At 47.8% G+C, this 26,273-nt stretch overlaps 1 protein-coding gene across 2 annotated transcripts in view; it reads right to left on the reverse strand.

The window, feature by feature from the left end:
• The window catches only part of fgf13a (fibroblast growth factor 13a), a gene marked incomplete at its 5' end in the record, with an annotated part of 90,940 nt that overhangs the window by 27,605 nt on the left and 37,062 nt on the right, over positions 1-26,273 (reverse strand). Inside the window, one exon of one of the 2 annotated variants that reach the window (XM_084469478.1) lies at positions 20,005-20,175. In XM_084469478.1, the coding sequence (XP_084325604.1) occupies positions 20,005-20,175 (171 nt within the window). The remainder of the gene's footprint in view (positions 1-20,004; positions 20,176-26,273) is intronic. The other variant, XM_084469479.1, reaches the window with a different exon arrangement.

Below are 26,273 nucleotides of genomic sequence, written 5' to 3' on the forward strand. Positions count from 1 at the left end.
CAAATATACATATACTATAACTGCCCCCATGGTGATCCCGCGGAAACGATATGGTTTCTACATGCCAGCACCTCCACTGAGGTAAGGTGCTGACGAACGGCACGCGGTGGCCGATGTAGAAAGCAGTCCCCACACACCCTCCTCTGGTCCAGCCCCCTGCCGCCCCCTGCCGCCTCCTGCCGCCTCCTGCCGCCTCCCGCGGCTAAGGCACAGCGCCCCTCTACTGCCATCTACAGGTCTGGGCTGGAACTGCTTGCTCAGAACCAGTTTTAACGATCATTCAAATGACACGCGTTCGACAAATGATTCAGGCCTGGATGTTGCCTGAATACAAGTGGCATACTCATGGGCTATGAGTAGTGTTGAAATATCCTAACGTACAATGAAGTAGGTTTAATATTTGGTACGTCCTGTTATCATAGGTCTATGTAAAAAAATAATAATAATAAAAAGTGCATTTCCTTTCTATTAATTAATTTCATCATCTACGAAATTCTTCTGAAACAAAAGTTACAGAAAAGGACAGAACAGCTTCGCCTCAAAGTTACTGATCGCCTCAGCAGGATTAACTGCTGGAGCGATCGGTGATTCAGCACCATGGAGAGCTCAGAGACCGCTCAGAGTAAAGCTGAACGAAAAGCTCTGTCCCGTGAGTTACCATGCAGATATAAACTAACAAACGACATAGCTACAGTGTCTACAATCGGACAAAAAATATTGCGAATAAGTGACCATCTAAAAACAAAAGAGTACCTTATCAGTATAAACAATGGATTAATGTGATAGAGCAAATTCGACTGCTTGCCTACCTGATACGGACTTTCGGAGGGGGAAGCTCATGATCATTCCTAAGCAGAGCGCGATCTGTGTACGCACAGATTAGTCCCGGGACGTTGAATTCAAAGCGAATAGTCGTGAGACGCCAGAAAGTTCAAAACATTGGTCCAAAAAAAGAGAGAGTAAACGGTTCTGGGCGTAGTGGAAGAAGCTCCGAGGAGGGGCCACACAGGAAGATCATTAAAGGACATTAGCGATGCTCCATTATGACTTCTCAACCGCTCATTAAACATTCATCCAGTGGGCTGTTGGTGAAATGTGGCGAGGACAGTGCTGCGCTCAGTGGGCAATACTGGAGAAAAGTGATGGAGAAAAGTGGTGGAAATCGCATGGGCGGAGATTGTGCTTTGTGTCTTGTGGGACGGAGGAGACTTGGCGCTCATGTTACAGAAATCATGTAAAATGAGACGATAATGCATCGGCTAAACGGGTTATGCAGGCCTTTCTATTTTCCACTGAAAAAATAAATATCGACTTACTGGAAGGACAACGTGCATTCATTCTGGCTTTTAGATAACAAGGTTGTTTTTTTTTGCTGTCTAAACTTATAGGATGTGTCATTTTACGAACCACGCGTTTGCTCGCCTGGTCCCTGAGCAAACAATCTTTCTTTGTTGCACACAGCAGAAATTGATTATATTTCCATGTTTGGTGGGTGGCCTGCTAATGATAAACAGAGGAATAGTCTTCGTGTGCACGGTGTTTATGTAAAGAACACCAAATATGAAAACAATTAATTTATTTCTGGATCATGCCCGTCGATAATAAAAGCATTTCGCAAATGGTTCGCAAATCTCAGTGTTCGCTGAGGTAATGATGATGAATTGATTGTTTGCATGTTTGGCCGCTAGATGGCGTGAATGCACCGTGAATGGCGGCAGGCAAGTCTGAAGCGTTGACGCATACAATGCTTACAAACGCATACGACTTTTTCGACTACATCCATAAATGAAGAACCCTGATGAATCAATTCAAAATTAACAAACACATTAATAAATACATCCATGATATACATTACAAACATAAATAGGGACGTGTTGATTGTACCGCAGCCGGCCTTGACTGTAACCCAGTAGTAAAGTAACCCATACCATCCATCTAACCACACAAACACGACCAGTGGTTGTACTGTCCTTATCTGGCGTTTGTACATCCAAGGTCAGGAACATAATACAGAAACATAAGATTTATTTGTGCTCAATATTCCTGTATATCGATTGGGCGTGGTATAGTATTACGGATGCGAGCCAGATGATGTAAATTATCCGATATCAACCAGTGCTTTTTTACACCAGTCTAACTCCATCACACAGATCTAATAGGCTGCAGATCAGACTCCCTAATGGGATAAAGTGCTCCAGTCTATAGGTGCTCCGCTGCTCATGTTTGACCTTCAGTGATGTCAATGCTCTTTTATGAGCGGTCTATGGAATCACAGTATTTAATGGCGGCGACTGGAGAAGGTTCCTTTGTAAAAAACAGACCTTTATATAACACTATAAGGCTAAAGTATAGATCTGCAGGGGTTACAAGACAGACAAGCTGAACTTTGATTGTTACGGTGGCGATTACAGATACTTTCCCCTCGTAAGGGTTTTATAAGGTAAGGTAACGAGCACTTTCTTTCAACAGCCTTACCATTTTTTTTTGGAAATAATGTAAATGAACCAAATCAATCAAAACCTGTGGCACAAACCAAACCAGTAGAGACCATCTGCGACTCAATTCTGTTCCTGAACTGTGAGCCTGTCATGGAGGACAGACGGGCGGACGGCTCCGCAAACAGACAGATCCTACCCACTCACGCAGCCCCGCGCCCCCCATACCGCCACAGCAAAGGTGTCTTTGGCTTCACATGCCGGCTACATAAAGCCTGCTGTATGTAAATGTGTGACACAGTGCACACAGCAAGCAGAACGCACCCCGATGAACAAATGTCTCCATGGTAACCACATGTTGCTCTGCCCTCGATCGCCCATCACTCTGTCCGTCTCTCCCGTCCCGTCCCTCCCCCCTCCCCCCACCCCACCCTCCCCCGGGCACCCAGACACAGAGAGCTACCCCCCCCCCTGCTGAGCCAGGGCAAGGTTCATCACGAACCACCATGGGGAGAAAGAGAGAGAGAGGAAGGGTTTCAGTATGCAAGCACATGGATTTCATACAAAGACAGAGGGAGAGAGAAAAATAAACATGAAAGAAAGAGAGAGAGAGAGAGAGAGAGAGAGAGAGAGAGAGAGAGAGAGAGAGAGAGAGAGAGAGAGAGAGAGAGAGAGAGAGGGAGGAAGGGTTTCAGTATGCAAGCACATGGATTTCATACAAAGACAGAGGGAGAGAGAAAAAAAAATAAACACGAGAGAGAGAGAGAGAGAGAGAGAGAGAGAGAGAGAGAGAGAGAGAGAGAGAGAGATTCAGCAAGCTAGAATGGATGGCTACGCGCACTGTAATCACAGTCTGAAGGAGAGTTTAAAAGTATATTATGTAGAGTATTAGGTATAATTATAGTAGTATTATTATTCTGTCTAACCTTTGTGTATTTTGGTGTGCACGCACTGTTCATTTGGAAATGGAATAGAAGTGTGTTTACTTTGGCCGTGTATGTCAATATACTTTTAAACTCTCCTTCAACCTGTGATTACAGTGCGCGTAGCCTAGCCATCCGTTCTAGCTTCATCGCTCCACCAGTTTGGATAATTGCGCTGCCGTTAAAAAGAGGAGGCGAGGAAAAACCCCTACTGTCGTTGGCGTCTCTGGCCACTAGAGGGCAGCACCTCAGGGGGGGAAAATAAATGGACAACGAGAATATGTGTACTGTCAAGGATGAACGGCACGCTGACCTTTGCTTCATGAGGTATGACCAAACAATTAACAGCGTCCCTTCTTCATAGCAGCTTGCGGCCGTGCCGGTAACACACTGCCATGATTTTAATGCTTTTTTCTAAATTTAGACAGTCCAAGGTTTTTTTTTTTTACCAGGGGAAAGCGATGACTCTACGGCAAACTTGACCTTGCCCCCATCGGTTATTAATAGAGGGGTCGAAAACTGGAGACCAAAGATGTGTGTGAAGACGCCCATCGACCAAATACATGATAAAGAAGAGACAACAGAAGGAGGTATAACCTCCAACCCCATCACGTCAACTACACCCCCGACGACCAAGAGAAGACGGGTCTCTCCACCCGTCCAACCCTATGGTACCGTTTCACTGACACATGGTGCCTCTGTGTGCGGTACACCGGTCCGTAGCACCACCATCACCACCACGTCCCTTCCTTTTCCACCACATCATCATCATCATCATCATCATCATCATCATCTCCCAGTTCGCGCTAAGGCCCCCCCGCTCCCCCCCCCCCCCCCCGAGCTGTGCGCTGTGAACGACGGCACGTGTTGCCATGGTGACGGCACATACGTAGGAGGGCGTGCGTGTGTGTTGGGGAGAGAGAGACAGAGAGAGAGAGAGAGAGAGAGAGCGATGGAGACAGAGAGAAAGGGAGAGAGAGCGATGGAGAGAGAGAGAGAAAGGGAGAGAGAGAGTGAGAGAGAGCGAGAGAGCGAGAGAGAGATGGAGAGATGGAGAGAAAAAGGGATCGGGAGCGACGGAGACGGGAAGAGGATGGGGGGTTGGGTGTGAAACACCTCCCACAGTCCCCACGCACCCTGCCCCCACCAACGGCTGCCCTTCCCCCCCTCTAGCCATCCAAGGCTCCTCCGAGCTAAGTGGAGGTGGTGGGGAGCACGGATCGCAGCACAGATGAGACTGCTGCCCTAACCCGAGTCTGTTGCCTGTTGCTGTCTGTCTGTCTGTCTGTCATTCAGTCTGTCTGTCCATTTGTCCTGTCTGTCTGCCCCCTACGTCGCGACGCATCTATCGCTACGCCGGCGTCGGTGGATTGGAACGCGTGGCAATTGAAGGAAGAATCCTGCCCGTCCGGGCTTTCTGTGAGACAGCTGGAAGGCAGCTCTCCACCTCGGTGGCTCATCAGTAGTTTAAAACTGTGGAGTGGAGAGTCCTCCCGGTGACCCAGACACCATAACTCACCCGCGAGCCGAAGCGTTTCCCCCATTGATTGTACAATCGTTCATCTCAGCAATCGTTCATCTCAGCTGCTCACCCGGCCCCCGTCCGTGTCTCCAGCCCCGCTGGACTTGTGTGTGCACCTTGTGATCCTTAGAAAAGGCTCTAAAAGTGTGTGACCGTTTGAAATCGCTAAAAAAAGTCAAAAGTTGTTGAGAGAAAGTTAGAGAGTCAGTCAATGGAAGGAGTCCAGCGCTGTGGTCGTTTCATCTGTGCAGACCATGACTCAGTTTCAGACGTTGAAATAAGTGAAGTGTGACAGAGCGCGGTAATTATTTTCCAACCTCTCACCTTCAGTAAAAACAGATTTTGTTTTCATACACTTCAAAGTCGGCTGTCTAGCTTTCTGCCAGTGTGTCTTTCTGTCTAGGAGATAAAGTAATTGCATGTCCATTAGTCATCCAGGAGGGATAAAGGTTGTGAATCATTCTCACTGAAGTGATTCCAGAAGCTGAGCATCAGCCATAACAGACATTTTATTTTCGGTTGTTTTTGTTTTTGTTGTTTTACAAAAAAAAAAAAGGCTGCTGATGAGAAAATAGTCATCCGATGTTCCTCTTGCCAAGTCAATTTAACCGATGCCACATGTTAATTAGTTTAGTTGATTCTTTCTTTCTATTTTTTTGTACTTTCCATCTTGGCTTGAGTAAACATTGGAATGCTTGCTAATGGCTATCTTTGCTAGAGCAAATGTATTTGTATGTGGGGGGGGGGGGGGGGACATTTCCCCCCTGCATACAAATAAATAATGTGCGGGTGTGTCTGTCTGTGTGTGCCGCGAGGGACACACAATCAATTAATCATAGCAACGGCAATTAAATATAAAAATGTAGTTCAGCACGGCCATGGATTAAAAATCCATGGATTACAAAGGCCATGAGGTACAATAAACATACTTTAGAGTAAGACAATTCTGAACAAAAATATATTATATTTCAGTTTACGCAAAGAAAGGACACAGAATGTGTGTGTGTGCGCGCATGCATTGTGTGCGTGCGCATGTGTGTGTGTGTGTGTGTGTGCGCGTGTGTGTGTCTGTTATGACTACCTTGTAACCATGTAACACAACCTCCATCAACGGATCCAAGCGGAGTGTGAAATGGCTTGGCTCGCATGCTCTGAATGACTAATGCTGAGCCAGAGAGGCCGGCCCGTCAATATGACACATACAGCCATGCAGGGCACACACACACACAGAACAATGCAGAACGCCACGCGCAACGCACCACGCAAACAGCACACACACACACACACGTATAGAATCACGACGGCACACGAGGCACCAGGTTGAATGCTAATCCCCTATCGTCTTCTTGCATGTATAATGAATCAGTGAAGGTTGCTTTGGATGAAACGCTCTTCTAAATGAGGAAATGGTGACAGAACACACACACAGAAACACAGCACGCCCCTGGGCCCTAATTCCTTGGATAAAATTTGTTGATTAATAAAATTGCTCGCATCCTACTCATCGGCTGTTTCCCTGACGAGAGGCAAATAATTGGACCCGGTTTAATAACCTTTATGTAACATCGGTGAAATCACGTCACCGGAGTAGCATTTCCCGACGTCACTGATAGAAGTGACGCGACATACGTACGCGTGCGTGTGCGTGCGTGCATCATCACGGTCTCGTCAGCGGTCGTGACAGCCCCCGGGGATTGTGGGTACCGAAAGGGACCACAGTTAGGTGGGAGGCGATTGTGAGTGACAGCTGTGCAGGGGGTCACATGTAAAGCGAGGCTAACCTAACATTTATAAACGGTAACAGCCCACGCTCTGAAGGGTTATGCGGCGACATGTCCCCCCAACAGCACACAATGTTTTGACCACACTCTGGTCTGGGCGATCAAGCCACGTCGCCGTCTGTCCTGGCTTCATTTAAACATGCGTTAATAAGATGCAGAAGACATCATATTTGGCAAAATGACTTTGTTGTACCAATTCTGTCGAAGAGCATTTAGCATGAGTGCGCTCTCGCCACAAATGTAAACGATAGGGGCGATGGCACTTTCGTCTTTTGGAATCAACACGCGTTAGTACACAATAAGAGTGAAAAGAGCGTCACCAAATGTCTTTAATCATTAAGACCAAAGAGCTTTATTGCTGTTGTTTACATTTGAGGCTGACGCGTACACACAAAATGGTCTTAAGCTTAATTGGCACACCAAAGTGATTTTGTTAATGAAGGTTTGATATTGTGTGTTCTCACAGAGGAAAAACAGAAACACACAGGTCCATTCAGTAAGCAGGGATGAGTTTATATAGTCTGAGATACTGACCCCTACAGAATGAGGATGATATGCAGTAGAGCAGAACAGGCAGATGGCCATACTGCTCCTTTCAATGGAGGACAGCAGAGCAACCTGCACATATAAGATATAAACATGGGAGTATACTTCGACGAGTTTTATACACAAGGCCGAACAAGGCAGAAAGCTATAGTCACCCGCACACAAACACACACACACACACACACACACACACACACACACATACCCAAGATACACACACACACACACACCTACACACACAAAAACTATACACACACACACACACACACACAAAATGATACAAATACATACACACACAAACTGACACAAACACACACACACGCATACACCTACACACAAAAAGACGATACACACAGACACACACAAAATGACACACAAATACATACACACACAAACTGACACAAACACACACACACACACACACACACACACACACAAACTGACACAAACACAAACACACACACACACCCTGCCAAATGGGATAGTCAGTATCGAAACGATTGTTATCGGGACAGCATCCACACGGTTGTTGACGCCAGGACAGGAGGCAGATGAAGGATAAATCATTGGAGGATTAGGGTACTTATCCTCCTTCCCTTTCTTGGCCAGAAGGGACGATCGCACAGCCGAACTCACAAGTCATGGACGATGACTCAATAAAGAGGTAGCGTGGCAATATGGATCGCATCACATGTCAAAACCCTCCCTTCTGCATCCCGTCCTCTTTTCTAGTCACCGCACACACACACACACACACACACACACACACACCCACACACACACACACCATGTGGCCTCTGTTGACAACCAGGAGCGCGCGGGAGCCAAGCTCTCGCTGGAAGAGGAACACAAATGTGTGTTTTTTAATTAAGAGCTTTTTTTTGGCTAATTTCACCGGCAGCAGCCGTCAGAAATAGACACGCAGTGAAGCGCTGCCAGTCTGTGCTCAAAGAGGACTGAATCAAAAGGGGAGCGGAAAGCCGGGTTCGAGGTACAGACGTCGTCCCAGACGCCACCTGCTTCGCGCTGGATGTCTGGTGACGTTACGATAAACGGCCCCCAACGTGCAGTCGCGGCGGGGGAACGTTAGGTCAAAGCTAGGACTCGGTTTGTTCCGACGCTGCCAGCTCCAATCCTCAAGCGGCGAAAGGCACTTTCTTTTTTAAGCTTTATTTAGCTTTTCCACTCGGTCGACCAAATGGAGAAGACGGATTCTATTCTTGGACGATATCATCTTTTATTGTCCGTTATTGATCCGCTATTAGAATTCGTAAAAAAAAAAAGAACAGACAGTTAGCGCCACATCCACACCAGCCTTGTAGGACACTGTTCCTGTGTGGCACCACCCCCCTCCTCCCCTCCACCCCCTCCTGCCCGGGCTCAGGGACATGGTAGGCCCGGACGTTAACCACTACCCAGAGACCAAGGCCTCAGAATAACCCGGCCCGCGAGGCTGTCTGGAATGATTGATTTGAACAGGAACACCAACGCAAATCAATGAAGTAATTACTTCCGCGTGATTATGTTGATTGCTGATTGACATGGGAATCGTTTTTTTTGTTGTTGTTTGTTTACCCTTAAACCCCGCCCCCTTAAGGGTGGAGCCATACTCCACAAGCCTCCAGACTCCCTGACAGGAGGAGACGCGGGCTGATAGTGGACGGAAGTGAGTCGTTAATTAGGTCATGTGGGCTAAACTCGGAGCACACACACACACACACACACAGACACACACAGACACACACACAGGCATACACACAGACACACACACACACTCACACTCACACTCACACGCACAGGCATACACACAGACACACACACACTCACACGCACAAATACACAGACTCGCACACAGTGTCGCGGCGTCGACTAGCTGCCGAGTAAAATCAATGGTAACATGATGACAATGGATGTCTTAGCATAGCGGTCGGCGCTGAAGCAGGCACAGGGGGGGGAGGAGGGGGAGGAGGAGGAGGAGGAGGAGGAGGAGGGGAGGGGGACGGGGAGGAGGAGGAGTGGGAGGAGGAGGAGGAGGAGGAGGAGGAGGGGAGGGGGACGGGGAGGAGGAGGAGGAGGACGGGGAGGAGGAGGAGTGGGAGGAGGAGGGGGAGTGAGAGGAGGAGTGAGAAAAGGAGGAGGGGAGGAGGGGGAGGAGGAGGAGGGGGAGGGGGGGGGGGAGGAGGATACAGAGGGTGCGGAGCTGGCAGGGAGGAGGAGGGGGAGGGGGAGGAGGAGCAGGGTGAGGCCGACGAGGAGGAGACAGCCGTAAGAAACTTTAGAACAGCACTCGGTGTAGCTCTGCCCCTGTCGGTTCAGTTCTCCAGGCCCAGGACCTGTGCCGTCTCCCCTCTGAGGTCCTGCCGGGACCCAGTAGACCTGCTGGATCCGGGGTTAGGTTTGGCAGTTTGGCAAATATTATGAAACCATCCACATGAAGTAGTGTGAGGATTCTGAAGTGTATACTTAAAGCAAAAGTAAAATATGAATATTTTAGAAGCTTCGTCTGGGTGGCGGTTCTGCCTTTTAGCACCGCATAATTTCCCATCCCTGCTGCACTCACACCTGCTCACAAGCCTAACAGGATGCACGTGTTGTGTGTGTGTGTGTGTGTGTGTGTGTGTGTGTGTTCTATTACTTTTGACATCATCTGGGATTAGGGTCAATTGTGACTGTTTCATAAATTATTTAAAAATTATATTTCAGTGGAATTGCTTTCGACCGGTAGCCTGGAAATCCAGACCCACATCTAGAAAGCTGTAGGGTCTGGCAACGAGTAATGAAAATGGCCCAATTTGAGGGGCGGCACCAAGCATGCATTTGAAAATATCACTGCACGCAATTGGATAACACTACAACCAATCAAAAGTATACAAGGGGTGGCGTATCCAGACCAGCTAACCAATAGCTCTTGGTTGGCTCTAACCAAGAGCTAACCAATAGATAAGACAGTATCCGATTGGTAAAACAGCAACGCTTTTGGCCCGCCTATATCAGATACACCGATGTGATTGGTTAATGTGCTGGGAGAGGGGCATCGGGGAGGGATTATATTGCTCGTTCCCAGAGTGATGTCAAATTGTGCTCTCGCAGGAACTCTGGATTTCCAGGCTATTCGACCGGCGAAAACCCCCAGAAGACATTCTGAGTGAGTAAGTATCAAATAAATGCTAAATTTGTGCTTTCATAATATAAAAAGAGCATGGATAAAACTTATCATGCCTGAGGGAAGTGAACAATTTGAACAGGTCCTAATGAAAATCAGTAGCTTCTCACTAACAAAGAAGCTCTCCAAAAGACGACGTGTGTGACATGAACACACAAAAATGTGATCACAAATCAAATAATAATGAAGATCCGCACCATGTTAACCATAGGTCCAGGGTGTCCCTTCACCTCCAACCTCAGGTGTTTCTGCAACACATCTAAGGCTCATCGAAAGACACGGGAAAAAAGCACAAGAATCGGGACAGATGAACCACGGATTTGTCCGCGAGACAAAGCGGCGTGTGTGCCAACTACGCGACGAGCCGTTACTTGGGTAGGATCAGCAGCGCTGGCTCTCAGTCTGCCTGGTAACCATGACATCATACACAAGATGGTACAGGCTTCACACAAGCCCACGGAATGGAGGCGGACCGTTAAACCGAAGGGTTGCCGGTTCGATCCCCGACCCAGTAGGAAAAACGTGGGCAGGGGGGAAGTGGTTGAGCACTGCTCTCCCGTGCCCACATCCACGGCTGAAGTGCCCTTGAGCAAGGCACCTAACCCCTCACTGCCCCCCGAGCGCTGTAACTGCAGCGGCTCACTGCTCCGGGTTAGTGTGTGTGCTTCACCTCACTGTGTGTTCACTGTGTGCTCTGTGTGTGTTTCACTAATCCACGGATGGGATAAATGCACAGACCAAATTCCTTGTATGTGTGAGCATACTTGGCCAAAAAAAGTTGTCTTGTCTTTGTCTAGGGGTTATGCTGTGTCCTCCTGGGTCACCGCGAGTGTCAGTGGTGAAGCGCACAGCCAATGCACACAGAACACACCATAAGATAAGGCAGAGAATCATGTTTATTCGTGGGTCATTTAAGCAAGTTTGATTCTCTAGAGTCTATTCAGATCTTTTCTGAGTTCAACGTTTCAAATTTTGAAAGACAAAATCAATTTGTTGTCCGTGTGTCACCGGATATTCGGAGAAACAGCAACAGACTGCTGTCAGTTTGGCTGCGTGACCTGGTCTGGTGTGTGTGTGGGGCTGTGTAATTATATGTCTAGCAACTGGATTAGCAGCTAACACAAGCGCTAATGACTGCCATAAGGCCCAAGGTCTTACGGAGCAATCAAATAGACATAACCGCAGACTCTCTCACACACACACACACACACACACACACACACACACACACACACACACACACACACACACACACACACACACACACACACACACACACACACACACACACACAAACACACACATATGCACATACACTCACAAACACACACACACACACACACACACACACACGTGTGAATTCAGGAGTGACTACACACAGGAGTGACCTGTGTGCATGTGGATATATTTGCCTAAATACAGCCCTATATATCTTTCTGGACACCTCCCAGTATCCAAGTACAAAGTGGCGATGGACAACATGTTCAGCTCCCGTCAACGATAACTCAACGGTGCAAATACATTGCAAAAATCCCAAGGGGACTGAAGTTTGACACGTGGAGAAGTATCACTTCATAAGGCCGGTGCATTATTTATGAATACCTCTTTCTGTATTGCTGTATCTGCTACACTTAGGCCTGAAAATCGCTGATGGACGGGCAGTAAAATGCCGTTTGATAGCGCCAGTCGGAATGAGCTCCTTAGTGAAATCGCTCCTCAAACCCTAATATTCAGGAAATTTTGTTTCATGCTCAAGCTGCACGCTTGAGTGTAATGGGATGTCTTCTCTGCTCAAAAGTAACACGGATATAATTCGTGACAAGCTCAGCAAACGGCCTTTCAAAGGAACTCTAGTAAGCTTGTCTTTATTCCGGAGCCTTGAGGATGAAGTAGAATAAGCGCCGGAAAAGCAGAGTCTACAGTCGTCTAAGGTGAGAGCCACTGGACGCCACGGAAGTCTCCTAAACGTCTCCACAACCAGACACCTCGTCCTCTTACAGTACATAGACACCACAACCAAGGAGAGGACGGACTAGAAGCTGAAACGATAGCCTGGCCGCCTAAAACAAGGCCAATCCATCAAAGAGACAAGGGAAAACTGTTGTGCCTGCTTACATTATTCAGAACACAAGACACTACTGAAACACGGCATTACCGCCAGATCTAAGGAAAAGATACACTTCCATGTATAAGGTATATACAAGACAAAGTATACGATTATACACTGTATGGTAAGACGGGTGTGGGTGGATTGAATGCATAGATGCATGCGCTATTCCATAGTAGAACAGGATCTCTAATGTTCTCTCCCTAATAATACTATATATATATATCTATATATATAGATAAATATATATCACATATACTGTATATACTAACAATGACTCCTCTTATAGATGGAATGTCGTGCTGTACGGTGAAGCCTTTTTGGGGGGTGTTCACAACAACAACAACGACAGCAGCAGCGTTCACAAACCAGCGTTAGTGAGGATCAGCCGTCGGGGGCACACCGCCAAGCAACTCCGGGGACAAACCGTGCCCATGTTTTACATCATCTCTGACCCAACCCCCGGATCTAAGACGACGACGCCTCCTCCCGCTGTCGGTACGCCCCCACCGAACGGGCCTGCTGTGTTCCAGGCTGAGAAGGCTCTGGTAGGAACATCATGTCAACTCCTCCGGTGGAATCCCATCCCGTTCTGTCCCCCCTCTGCCAGTTCCCAGCATAGTTCCTGCTTCCAATAACAACAACAAGCCCAAAGACAACGCCAAAGCGCTCAACGTTTCTCATTTGGTGTTCGCGGAGATGTTTTTTTGGGCCGGCGGCAATTTGTCTCAGAACAGTGTTTGTTGTTTTTTTTATACCGAATGGAGAAAAAAAAAGAAAAAAAGTAGAAATATCAGAATGATGCCAGACACACTGGCCAAGGAAGCAGGCATGCAAATGAGTGGATGTGCTGAGACTTATCGCCGCTTCACAGACCGTCTGTTTTTCTTTCGCTCTCAACTCCTGCGACGCAGAATACATTTTCAGGATAAATCCACCATTGTGTTTTCCTAAAAAAAGTCTTGTTAATCGACGACAAGGTGGCAGAGGTAGATAAACATCTGGCCGGCACACTATCTCCCATCACATGGAAAACTCTGTACACAGAAGGTTGGACAACAATACACGTCCAATGCACTCAAAGTAAGCGCCTATTTGCCAGAAAAAAACTGAACAAAATATGATTCAGGTAGTTTTATCGGAGATGTACGCAATACATTATGCCTAAAACATACACTGAGGCATACGCCCTGACCTTATACTTACATTACCATACATACGCCATACATTACCTTGTGTGAATGTGTGAATTTTGGGAAATGTTGTTTATTGTGGTTTATTTCTGTCTTCCCATCCATCAGAAACCTCTCTGTTAGCCTCCATTAGCAGGGGCTTGACGCAGCAGTTTGGCTCATGGCTGTGCTTCAACAGCTTAGAGCTTGCTTATACTGTAATACGGACCAGCAACACACTCCATTAGTGTCACCAGGGAACACAAATCAATAGGCTAATGGTGCTATCCACGCTAACAATAATGAGGCTAACCACAATAGCAGCGGCACTCGTATAAAAAAAATAATAATGATATAAGAATCATCTTTTTTTTTTACTTGTCTTGGATAAAGCATTAGCCCACAAAGCCGCAACTGTGTGTGTGTGTGTGTGTGTGTGTGTGTGTGTGTGTGTGTGTGTGTGTGTGTGTGTGTGTGGGCGAGTTGTCAAGTTGACATCTCGCCCAATGGCTCTGCTTGCACAAACACACACAAACCTAAACACACACACACACACACACACCCCCCACACACACACACACACACACACACACACACACACACACACATCCTGTCCGTCAGAGGAGGATACAGAGGAGGCTCCTGGGAGCCCAGGTAATTCATTCTGTGTCAGCGTGTGTATCAAAGGTCTGCTGCGTGTCACACACTAACTGACAGGGTGGTACCAAGAATTGGATTTGTTTGGAATGGCTTTCCGGAAACACGCCATGTAGGAGCAGGTAAGGGGTCATCCACCTCCCTCGAGAACGCCTGCTGGGACGAGAACATTGGGGTTGGAACCCAGGACCTATTTGGCGGACAGTCCAACATCCTATCCACCATGGTATCTAGGGGTGGGAAAAATAACCGATTCTTCGATGCATCGCGATTCTCTCTGGAACGATTCCGTCTCGATGCAGAGAAATTAATAATCTGAAACAAATTTAATAATTTGTTTTTTTGTTTTTTGAATTAAATCTGTTCGCCTGCTGCAGAGTGCTACAGACAACTCCTTTCTGCCGGCGGGTTCTCTGCGCAAGAGAACCGACTTTATCTAATATATAATATTAGATAAGGTAATTCATCTGTTGATTGTCTTTAATGATCATCACACAAGTAGGAAGTGATTAGCAAACTCTGAGTAGCAAAGTCAGATGTAAATATATATTTTTGAAAATGCCGCATGGAAATGTACACAAAAATATTGTTGGGTTGTAATCGAGATGCATCGATAATCGTTTTATAATCGAATCGTTGACCTCTGAATCGGAATCGAATCAAATCGTGAGGTGCCAAGAGATTCCCACCCCTAATGGTATCCCACCCCTACTATTCGCTATTCCATTCCTTTCCCATTATAATTCCCCCAAAGTTTCCTCATTTTCCAACCCCTCCCTGCCCGTTTTAAAACTTTGTTAGGAGGTGACCGCCAACTCAACTTAACGTGGGCCTTTCAGTGCATCAGAAGAGTTTTACACAAATACGTGCCTTGACTACAGGGTACATTTACTCATTTAGCGGAGGCTTTGATCTAGAGAGACTTACAAGTGAGGCGGTAATGCTGTAATAATATAATAAGCCCGTCTGGTCTTCCCACCTACCCGAGTTCTCCCACACGACACTGCTCCAGTGCGCACTGCTGCCGGCTTCCGCTGGCTGCTCCGACGCGACACGTCGAGTCACTGTGAACGGTTCAGTCGCATTCCTGGATCCGGGACAGGGTCAACCCCTCTACCTGACCCCGTCCACTTCCCTCTGCGTCGACAAAGCACCTGGCTACTCCCTCACCGCCGAGAAGGACCAAATGAGCAACCTCCTGATTGGTTGTGGTCCTGGCTCTGCTCATGGGGGAACGGAGCTCTCCACTGACACCAAGACAGTGGAGAACCTACACATCATCCGTCACACACTGAAAACTCATCTTTTAGGAGTGCACTTGAAGGACGTTGCTTCTTTGATGAATTATTTTGCACCGGCATGAATTTGGTCTAAGTTCTGGTCTGTGTCTACATGGTTGAACGCACATTAAGTATGTCACTTTGGATAAACGCATCAGTGGAATAAATGTGATGTAATGTAATGAAAGGGTGTCTATGTGTGTATGACAGACGGAGAGAGTAAGAGCAGAGAGAGAGTAAGAGCGTGTTGGGTCTCTGTGTGTGATGCCATGCTTACATGGAGAGCAGGTAAATACCAAGCAGACAAGCATGCGATCAGCGGTTGCGATGACGGGTGCGCAACTCGACTATGTGTGAGGATGGTGATTACATCATACTGATAAAAACACACACACAGACACACACAAACACACACACACACACACACACACGGGATACTCTATTCCTGTTACCCCCTCTCTCTTCTCTCTCCAAATGTATTGATGTTGTCTCTATCGCATTTCTGTTTCAAAAATACATCAGAGTAAATAAATACATTTCCACGGGTGCAGGACAATAATATCTTTGTTGTATGATACCCCCGTTACGATACACGCCTCGGGGGTTTGATTTCAACGTTGACAATGCCGTCCACTCCCATGCATTCATTTATGGACACACTGCAGATGCAATGTTTTGTAATGCAGCACAATGTATGTAAATGTAATGGTTAGCATCCCTGGGGGTCAGGGAGCAGCCATGTGCCGCGCATATTATGAAATTGCCACAATGTTAACATTGTGCAACGCAAGCACACACACACACACACACACACACACACACACACACACACACACACACACACACACAGAATCATTCATATTATTCATTCATGCACTGGAAGTCAATTTCGCATTGACTTCCAACACGATTACTAGAGCTGTGAAGAAGGGAAGAAAGATAGAAAGAAAAGATAGAAAGAAAGAAGGAAGGTTAAGAAGGACAGAGAAACAGTAAGAGTGGGAAACACAGAAGGAAATATGGATCCATAAGTTACTTTCTGAGAACTTAACGGAGACCAAAAGGTGGTGATCCAGATGAAAATAACGGTTAGTCTAGGTGTAGTACTGAATTGAACATGGATTAAACAACCGATATAGCCTCCACATAGTGTAGTGACGTGAATGCACAGCGTGAACAAGAGAACAAAGCTTACTGGCCTGGCGTTGTCTGACCTTGGTTAGCGTTGATTGGGTTCACAATGACTGGACGTAAGTATCGAGAGGTGCTCGAAATCTCCATATTTTAACGTTGAAAACCAGCCGTAGTTTTGACCCTTTCGGCCGTCCATTAGGGAAGGGCACTGTCGGCATGCCTGTCTGTGTGTCTCGTGAATCACGAGTATAAGTGAGGCTAATCACTTTGCATGAAGTGTCTGACTTACGAAAGGACCGGCCTGGCATTTTCTCAGAGAGAAGAACCGGAAGGAATGAGAAGGGGGGGGCGAAGCGACCGGAGAGGCAATCGTTTGCACAGCGGTGGGGGGGGGGGAAGAGGCGGATCAGTGAATAGGTGCATAACAAGCAAGAATCAATCAGGCCGTGGAAACAAAAAAAAAAAAGTATAAAATAAAACCTCTCCCCCCTCAGGGAGCGAGACAAGAGAGAGAGGGAGAAAAAAAGCCCCCTTTTGCTTTGATCCCTGTAGCTCATCAGGAAGACGCACAGCTGAGCGGTGAAACCTACTCCGGGGAGAGTTCTGAGGGACTCCTAGTGCACAGCTGGATGGTCCGTGTAATCCCATCGGAGGTTCATCTCCGGGCTTACAGGGCAGGGAGGGACAAGGGGGCCTTCGCGTTCCGGATGGAAGGTGTCACGTTATAGTTTCATCATGACGTCGTCACCACAAGCGCGCGATGGGAACCGCGTTAAGGAATAGCGAGACCACAGAACGGCGGTAGTCGGTGGCGATCGGTTCCGCTGGTTGAATCGGCGTCGTTGGTTTGAGTTGAACCGTCGTGTCGTCACAGTCTCGTTTTTTTTTTTTTTTAGACCCGAGACGATGAACGATGGTGTCGATGTGTGCCGTGAACAAACATGACCTTACAGAATGGTAGTATATTCAGCGATATGCCCCGCAGACCTAACTGCATCACAGTGTAATCACACTGTGCTGTTGTCGTTGAGTCTTTGCCTGCGGGACCTCGACAACTAAACGATGACGTCAAACAGCGGACATCACAGAACCGTAGTGGCCAGCCCCGTGCGCTCTGCGGATGTAACTTCCACACAGTGTAATCACTCCTGTGTCGTTATCGTCCAGCGTCCTGCCTGCAGGACCTCGACAGTAAGCGATGACATCACTGTTTACTGTTAACAAAAACTGACATCCCAGAATCATTTCTGACAACCTCAGAAATGTCATCTGGCCCCTCACCCTGGACCCTCAAAGGTTTCCACTGGTGGGCCAAGCCCAGAACCAAGCCTCATTTGGGACCAAATCAAATTCAAGGTTGATAGATTGTAACCATGGCTACATCACTTGGTGATCACTTTCTACAGCATCCTATACTGTCCTCATCCTATAGTCTATATACATCCCATCCTCAATGCAATTGTTTCCAAATCGATTCATCAAAGCCCTGGAGTTGGTTCTGAAAAATAAAATTTGGCACACACACACACACACACACACACACACGTACACACCAGACACATCATGCGGTGACAGTAATGCCGTCCTCCTGAACAGCTTGCACATGAAGAGCCATCCTGCCTTCTTTTGTGAATTCAGTCACGTCCAGCCGGTGCCAGAGCCAAACAGAATAAGACATCCACACTGCTCCGCGTACACCCCTTTCGTCTGTCCATCTGTCTGATCCATTCTGTCTGTGTGTCTGTCTGTCTGTCTGTCTTTCCATCCCTGTATTTACTCCTTTGAGAGTCCCACACTTGTTCTGCTGTCTCTCTCTCTCTCTCATCGTCATCGCTCTTGACAGTCGGAAATCATACAAAACATGATATGACAAAGGACAGACGTATGAGGGACGACGCGGCTAACCGTTTTGTGGACGTCTGAAAACAAAGGAAGTTGATCTTTTTGTGCAGTGCTGACGCACAATCTAGGAAAAATGAGGGGGTCGCAGAGTTTGGCGCACAGAAAGTTAAGGAGACAACAATTGCAGTATTGCTCAGAGGGACTCTGCTGTTCAGCACTGCATGCCCTTTTCCATACAGAAACCAATGACATTTATTTACATGCTGCTGCAATGACCAGAGGAGAGGTATAGTGTAGCTGGAGACAGACCAGGAAAAGGTCAACGAACCTCTCTAATGGACCGGGGCAGGGAAGAATGTATGGAAGAAAATGAGATGCGGAGAAGATGAGGAAATGAGGAATAAGGAAAGAAGGGAGACAGACAGACAGACAGACAGACAGACAGACAGACAGACAGACAGACAAGAAAAGAAAGAAAGAATGCAATAAGAATGAGGAAGATGGGAACAAACAAAAGGAAAAATGGTGAGGTTGTTTCTGGTAGTGGCACTAATGATCAGCAGCAGATCGAGAGACCAGCATGATGATGATGATGATGATGGGAGTTTCTAATCGGAGCCTGGGTAACTGGGATGGATGAAGACGGCGTGGAAGGAAGGCAGCACGCCCAGCGCCGCAGCCAGGGAGCGCCACGCGGCCAGCAGCCACCTCCCTCCGCGCTCCCTCTCCCACTCACACTTTCTTTGTCCCTGTGTGTGTATGTGTGTGTGTGCGTGTGTGTATGTGTGTGTGTGTGTGTGTTTGTTTGTCGTTGTCTGGATTGTGCGCCTCGGGCTGGCAGCAGCCCAGTCAGGGATCTGGGAGAGGGAGAGGCTGAGCCCAGAGAAGGAAGCCACACACAGACCCACGCACAGCAAGAGAGAGAGAGAGAGAGAGAGAGAGAGAGAGAGAGAGAGAGAGAGAGAGGGAGAGAGAGAGAGGGAGAGAGAGAGAGAGGGGGGAGACGGAGAGAGAGAGAGAGAGAGGGGGGAGACGGAGAGAGAGAGTGAGAGGGAGAGAGAGAGAGAGGGGAGGGAGGGAGAGTGGGAGGGGGAGAGGGAGAAAGAGAGTGATAGAGAGAGAGAGGGAGGGACAGTGAGAGAGAGAGTGAGAGACAGAGAGAGAGAGGAAGATAGACAGAGAGAGAGAGGAAGAGAGAGAGAGAAGAGAAAGAAAGAGGATGAGAGACAGAGAGACAGAGAGAGAGAGAGATATTGAGACTGAGAGAGAGCAAGAGAAACAGGTAAGGAGGGGGAGCAGCGAGTTATGACAACAATAACAGCAATAACAACAACGCCAAAGGAATGAACCAAACAAATAAACAACTCAAGGCAAAGTCAGCGAGGAGGAGGGAAAAGGGGGGGGGCGGGTGTGTGTGTGTGGGGTGTGTGTGGAGCACAAACCTTCGGGCTCTGAGCTCTCTTTGTGGATGGCTTGCTTCAGCGGGCAGCAGAAGATTTCGTGACACTTTGCACGAAACGGCGAGCCCTTACTCCTTATGTCCGCCGAGGAGTGGACGGAGTCCTGGCGTAACATAATGTACTCCTGTGTGCCTGGGACCGCGTCATCCTGGACTGGGCGGCGCCACAACAGAACCAACGAAGGGGGGTTAGACAGCTCACCCCAGCAACAACAGCAACAACAACAACAACAACAACAGTCATATCCAGTAGTAGGGATGATTATAAGAGGCAGGCAGAAACACAGGCAAAGGAAAACAATTAGCAAACAACGCTAGATTACGTTAAATATACGATAGATATAATGAGAGATAGAGAGAGACAAACAAACAAAATGAAGAAAGAAAGAAAGAAATAAGGGAATAGAGAGAGGGAGAGACTGGAGGTACAGAGAGAGATGAGCGAAGGGCAAGACGGAGAACACCACCCTTAGCTCTAGAGCCTAAAACTGAATCGACGACATTGGAGCATTCAATCACATTTTATCACCAGCAAGGAGGGCGTGATAAAATGAATAAACATATCAACGATAAGGAAGCATAGGTAGGAGAGAGGGGGGGGAAGGAGGGGAGGAGGCGTCGCCCTCCAAGCATGCACTAACAACAGTGGGGTGGGGGGGGGGGGGGGGGGGGTGGGGGGGGAGGATGGAAGGGAGGGCATCCAGAGGTTAAGAGGAGAAAGGCTCCACAGACCTCCCCCCCACACCCCACGCCACACCTTCACCTTCACCTTCAGCCCACCCTGGCCACGAGGACACACTTAAGGTACCTTTACATGACCCCGCCCCCCGCGCCCCCCCCCCCCCCCCCACCTCTTCCTCAACATGCATTTATTTAGTAGGCAAGCTGATGCAAAGACATGCAGAGCCCCCCCACCCCCCCCCCCCCCCCCCCCCCTCTCTAGGGATCCACCAATATGGTGTTTTTTTTTGGCCCGATACCGATTCCGATTTTTTTTTTTCATCAGCCTCAGCCGATGTCCGATACGCCGATACCGATATTTGGAGCCGATACTGCTTTTGACTCCCTCGATTTACATCATAAAAATGTCACATTGATGATTACAAATGTTACAAGTCTCAATTTAAAAAGTGGATTTACAGACTTTAAAAGTCTGTAAATCATGGCAGGATTTTTTTTTTTTAACAAAACCAAAAAAAAACCTGCAAATATCGGCCGATATATTGGTCGATCACTACCCCACACACACACATTCCCTGGACCACACCCTCCCTGAGGTAGGTAAGAGAAAAGGAGATATCTGCTTACATGCATTAATGATGCATCAGCAGAATGTGTGTATTTAAAGGAATGATTATGGAGATCCAGTGGAGGTATTCTGTTCCCGTGACAAGCGGGTGTCTTTGTCCTGTTAGGCTTTAATCATCGACCCCGTTTCCCCGGAATTGTCGATTACGGGAATCTATACCCTATACACCGACACTACAGGGAATCTTCTCCTCGTCAGTGCTTTGCCATCGATCTTGCTGCCACATTACTCCCTGATGGAACTAGTACGGGTAGACACAACCTTTAAACAGCCCGGCTCGAGAAATCACTATATTCACAAGACGGGAGTGAGATATCGGCGGTGCACAAAACAATGGAAGGCTTTCTTCAAGTGGAAAAACGCGAGCATTCACAAGCGTTAAATTATCAATGGAGCTGCACTTCTTTCACCGGCCTTTCATGTATGTATGAAGAAAAGAAAAAAGAAAAGGAGTTTCACCTCCCACACTGCCTTCCAGTAATCCCTGCCAAGCATGTTGCCAGAAAAATGAACACGTTCACCTTCACGCGAACCAGCTCAAGCAGCGAGCTCCCACAGAGAGCGTACGGCGTACACACACACACACACACACACACACACACACACACACACGCCGCAAAAAACGACCTACGCACAACAAGAAAAAAAACACATGCACGGCGCCCAAAAAGCCCTGGAACACCAACAGGAACACTCGCCTCTCCTCCCTCACACACACACACACACACACACACACACACACAGATGAAGATACAAATGGACCTGAATATTCAAACACGCCTGGGTCCAATTAATATTGGATACAAGGGGGCGGATACAGCCGACCACACGGCCTAAATACAACAGAAGGCTGAATTAGAAGCTGCATAATGTGCACATTTAAAGCAGTCTCCCGTGCGGAAATAGCAAAAGAATTAACAGTGAACGCCACAGGGTACCGCGCCAGCAATTACGAGTTAACTCATGCGCCAACTTGGACGGTGAACAAGGCTGGGCGGATATTAACATTTAACATGAGGTTATTCCACTGAAAATAATGATATTACGCGTACATTAGGGTAGCATACGCAACATTACAACAACACTTCGCGTCTATGGTGGCCGGGTGTTTGAGTGGGGATTAAATATCAAGAGCCCAGGGCAGACCTTTGTAGCGCCCATTAGAGTTTAAATAAAATGCTTTTTTAACTTTGCCTTTATTTTACTCATTTTTTAACTTTGCCTGTTTTCTTTTACTTATCTATTATTTAATTTTATTGTATGACGATGTTTCTACGTGAAGCACTTTGAGTCTGCCTCGTGTATGAAAAGTGCTATATAAATAAAGTTGCCTTGCCTTACCTAAATTCCATTATGCGAGCTAGTGAGCGAGCGAGCGAGTGAGCGATAGAGAGAGAGAGAGAGAGGCATGACGATGGACTGGTGGATAGATATCACAGCTATACCCAGAGCCAGACAGAGCCAGATAGACAGACTTAGACTTAGAGAGACAGACAGATAGACGGCTGGATAGATATAGCAGACACACACACACACACACACACACACACACACACACACACACACACACACACACACACCGAAAGACAGAGACAGATAGAGAAGAAACTCTGGAGAACAAATTTCTGATTGCAGCAAGCTGTCGTTATTAATGAGCCCGCTAACCGCCAGCTCATCAGAGGCAATAAAGCTGAGCACTGGCCGCGGGGCCGCGAGGACAAATGGAGGAGATGGCCGGCCCATCTTTTACAACCTGTCTCCTCTTCTCCTCCTCCTCCTCTCCTCCTCCTCGGCTCTGATGAAGAGCTAGCACTGAGTCCGGAGGGGTACGGAGGGTGTGTGATCGATGGCCAGGCGCCGGGACAGGTCCGCCTATCGGGTCCTGCACTGCCAACGCGCTGTCCCTGGGCTGCGTGACGGGCCGTGATCTACGGCCCCCCCCCCCCCCCCCCCCCCCCGCCAACAGCCCCCCGCCACCAGCCCCCCCCGACACACCAGGCCCTCACCCTGCTCAGCTCCCTTCCCTTTCCGCTGTCAACCAATCACACGTCAGAGTGGGGAGCGGGACAGGGGGGGGGGGGGCGCAGCTATAGGCCGCCCCGGGGTTGAGTGGTGCATGCTGGGAACTATGTGTTTTATGTGTTTGCGTGCCTCTCTACAAGGCCCCCCCCCCCCCTCCCCCTCCCCCCCCCCCACGGATCAGTCCAAACGGTGGAGGACGTGTGTGTGTGTGTGTGTGTGTGTGTGTGTGTGTGTTCTGAACAACGTGACGGATGCGTCGGCGTGTCTGCGACGCTTGTTATACACAAGGCCCAGTGGCCTTAGTGCACCCTCACAAACACCACACTGACCTCCACTGAGAGGTGAGCTGGTCAAGGCCCCCCCCCACAACCCCACCAGCTCAGTGTCAGTCCCCCACAGGTAAGAGGGGATTCTTCGTGTCTTTACAGATAACTACGGGCGGGCGATAACAGCGGATTGGGGTCGGCGGAGGGTGAGTGACAACAGTGAGATTTACAAGAGCACACCGCGGCTGCAATCGCGCGCAATTTACTGAAGCCAGGCGTTGCATCCATCAGGATGCGACGCGGACCGGACCAGCACATTCATCACGAGCCGGTGAGGAGAAAAAAAAGAGATAAAAGCACACGATGAAATCTAAATAGGGATACGAATTAAGCACAGAAAACAGGTCTGTCGTCCCGGGGTCTGCGATTCTAAAATAAAAAGGTACCATTGTGCTGGATGTCGGCTGGATTTAGACCGCTGCTTTAAGGCGAGACTGTTGGTGGGGTCTGGCTCCGACTACAAAGGGAAGAGTTTGGTGTCACCTTGAAGGCACCTTGGGAGCAGGAGGCAGGGATGACGCTCCCTTTGAAGTTTGGAATGAGTTTGCAGATTTTATTTGGGGATTTTCTTCCCGCCTCGCCTCTCGGTGTTCAGTCACTAGTGTTTGCATAGACTTTGGTGGACTGGCTCTCATCGCCTGTCTGTTCTCTCCCTGTTTCTCTCTCTCTCTCTCTCTCTCTCTCTCTCACCTTTTCTAAACCGGTAGCGTTCAGGTGTCAAACTCTACTGCATCAGTTTGGATACAGAAAGCCCCATGGTGGAGGCATTATGTGTGAAGCGTGTTATACAGCGCTTAAAAGGGAATGTTTCCACTTCGAGAAAATACCATTCTGAGAATCATCTGTTCTCAACTCATAAAACACATGAAGAGCAACATAAATAGACGGGCTGTCTTTCATGTCATTTAAAAAAACTGCATTTTAAACTGGAATATTTAAATGTTCTATGAAAAATTAATTTTATTTTGCCCACATTCTTCCCAAAAGAAGTTACTTGAGAGGTTGGCAAAAAAAAAGCTCAACTGAACTAGGCTCAAACAAGGCTCAAGCTAAGACAAGCTATAATGTTACTGTTAACAACCATTGATCAACTACACACACACACACACACACACACACACACACACACACACACACCCAGCACCAATCGTGGTATAAAGGACTCAACCTTTCTACCAAAGGTTGAAGGAACAAAGCCGATGATGATGATGAGGGTGTTACTATGATTCACACACGTTGGGCTGTGACCACATGGCCAAGGTATTGATCCAATGTCCAGGAGTGCCCCTACTCTGGGACCATTCACCTCCCTCTCCGACAGCTGCCGTGGTCTCAGTTGAAGCATTCCACTGAAGTAGTCTGTGTGTGTGTCTGTGTGTGTCTGTGTCTGTGTGCGTGTGCAAGCCTCTGTATGTGGGCCCGAGCGCGTGCGTGTGCGTCTGTATATAATAGAGGGATGGGTCACAAGGAGGTCAGTGTGGAAGCATTAGACAATAGGCAATAAATGCAAAAATGCAATAAATAATGTGGGCCCTTTATATGTGGCCAGGAGGTGAACTAATGGGGGCCCCGTGGTTTTATGCATACAGCCCAGAGCCAAATATCCTTCAGCTACTTCAAAATGCATTAGCAACCACGTTCAGCCTCCAATCGTGCTGCTGGACAAATAGCCGATGTAATCTATGGGCGCAGGAAGCAAGGGTGTGGGGGCCCGCCCCTGGGAACAGGAGGACGACATAGGACATACACCATGGATTTAAAACTAATTGTAATAACGACGAAATTGTTATTACAAGTCGTACTTTCGGTTGAAATTGGTGTCCGTGCATTAAGGGGTGACATGTTGCCGAGGGATGTTATGTATCCCTGGTTTGACTGAAATATGTGTAAAGGGATTTTTTTGTATTTTAAACTATATGACCAGCATTAAAACCTCACCCGTGACCACTCGAGTACTGGTATTGAATATGGATCTGCCAGCCGGCTGAATTCTCATTAGGAACCGCCGGGTTCTCTAGCCTGGTCCTAACCAGACTCTCGTACTTCATTTCATTTGCACAGAGTCTGGCCACTCTCCGTTGACAAACGTTAACTCACTTGAACTCACTTGGGTATCTGTTGTATCTGGAGTTTAAAACTATTGGCTCTGTCCAGTGCCACTCTGGATCTGCCATAACCAATCGCTAACGTTTGGTCTTCTGACTACAACTCAAACTAGCGCAATGACCTCAACATCATTGTTCTCAGCCACTCCATCTGTTCGCTGATCGGACAGCCAAAACATTTGCTGCAGAAAACCTGTGAATATACCGCAAATCCAGACCTAGTACTGGAGGGAATTGAGAATTGAGCGGAAGTACGTAGGCGGGCGGAGCCAGGCTACGGGCTCTCCAGAGACGTCTAGAATAGATCAATGGTCAAATTCAATTGGAATGTTGTTATACCCCACAAAAAAAGCAACGTTTTGGATTTAGGACGTGACTGTAAAATACAGGTAAAAGGTGAAGTCCAAAGCTGATCGTCTTTTGTTTGTGTCAATCTCACATTTTATGCTTAAAAAGGTTTGTCGTGATTGTTTAATGGATTGCCAAATGC

The sequence above is a fragment of the Micromesistius poutassou genome (assembly GCF_964030765.1).
Source record: "Micromesistius poutassou genome assembly, chromosome: 6".
Classification (NCBI taxonomy): domain Eukaryota; kingdom Metazoa; phylum Chordata; class Actinopteri; order Gadiformes; family Gadidae; genus Micromesistius; species Micromesistius poutassou.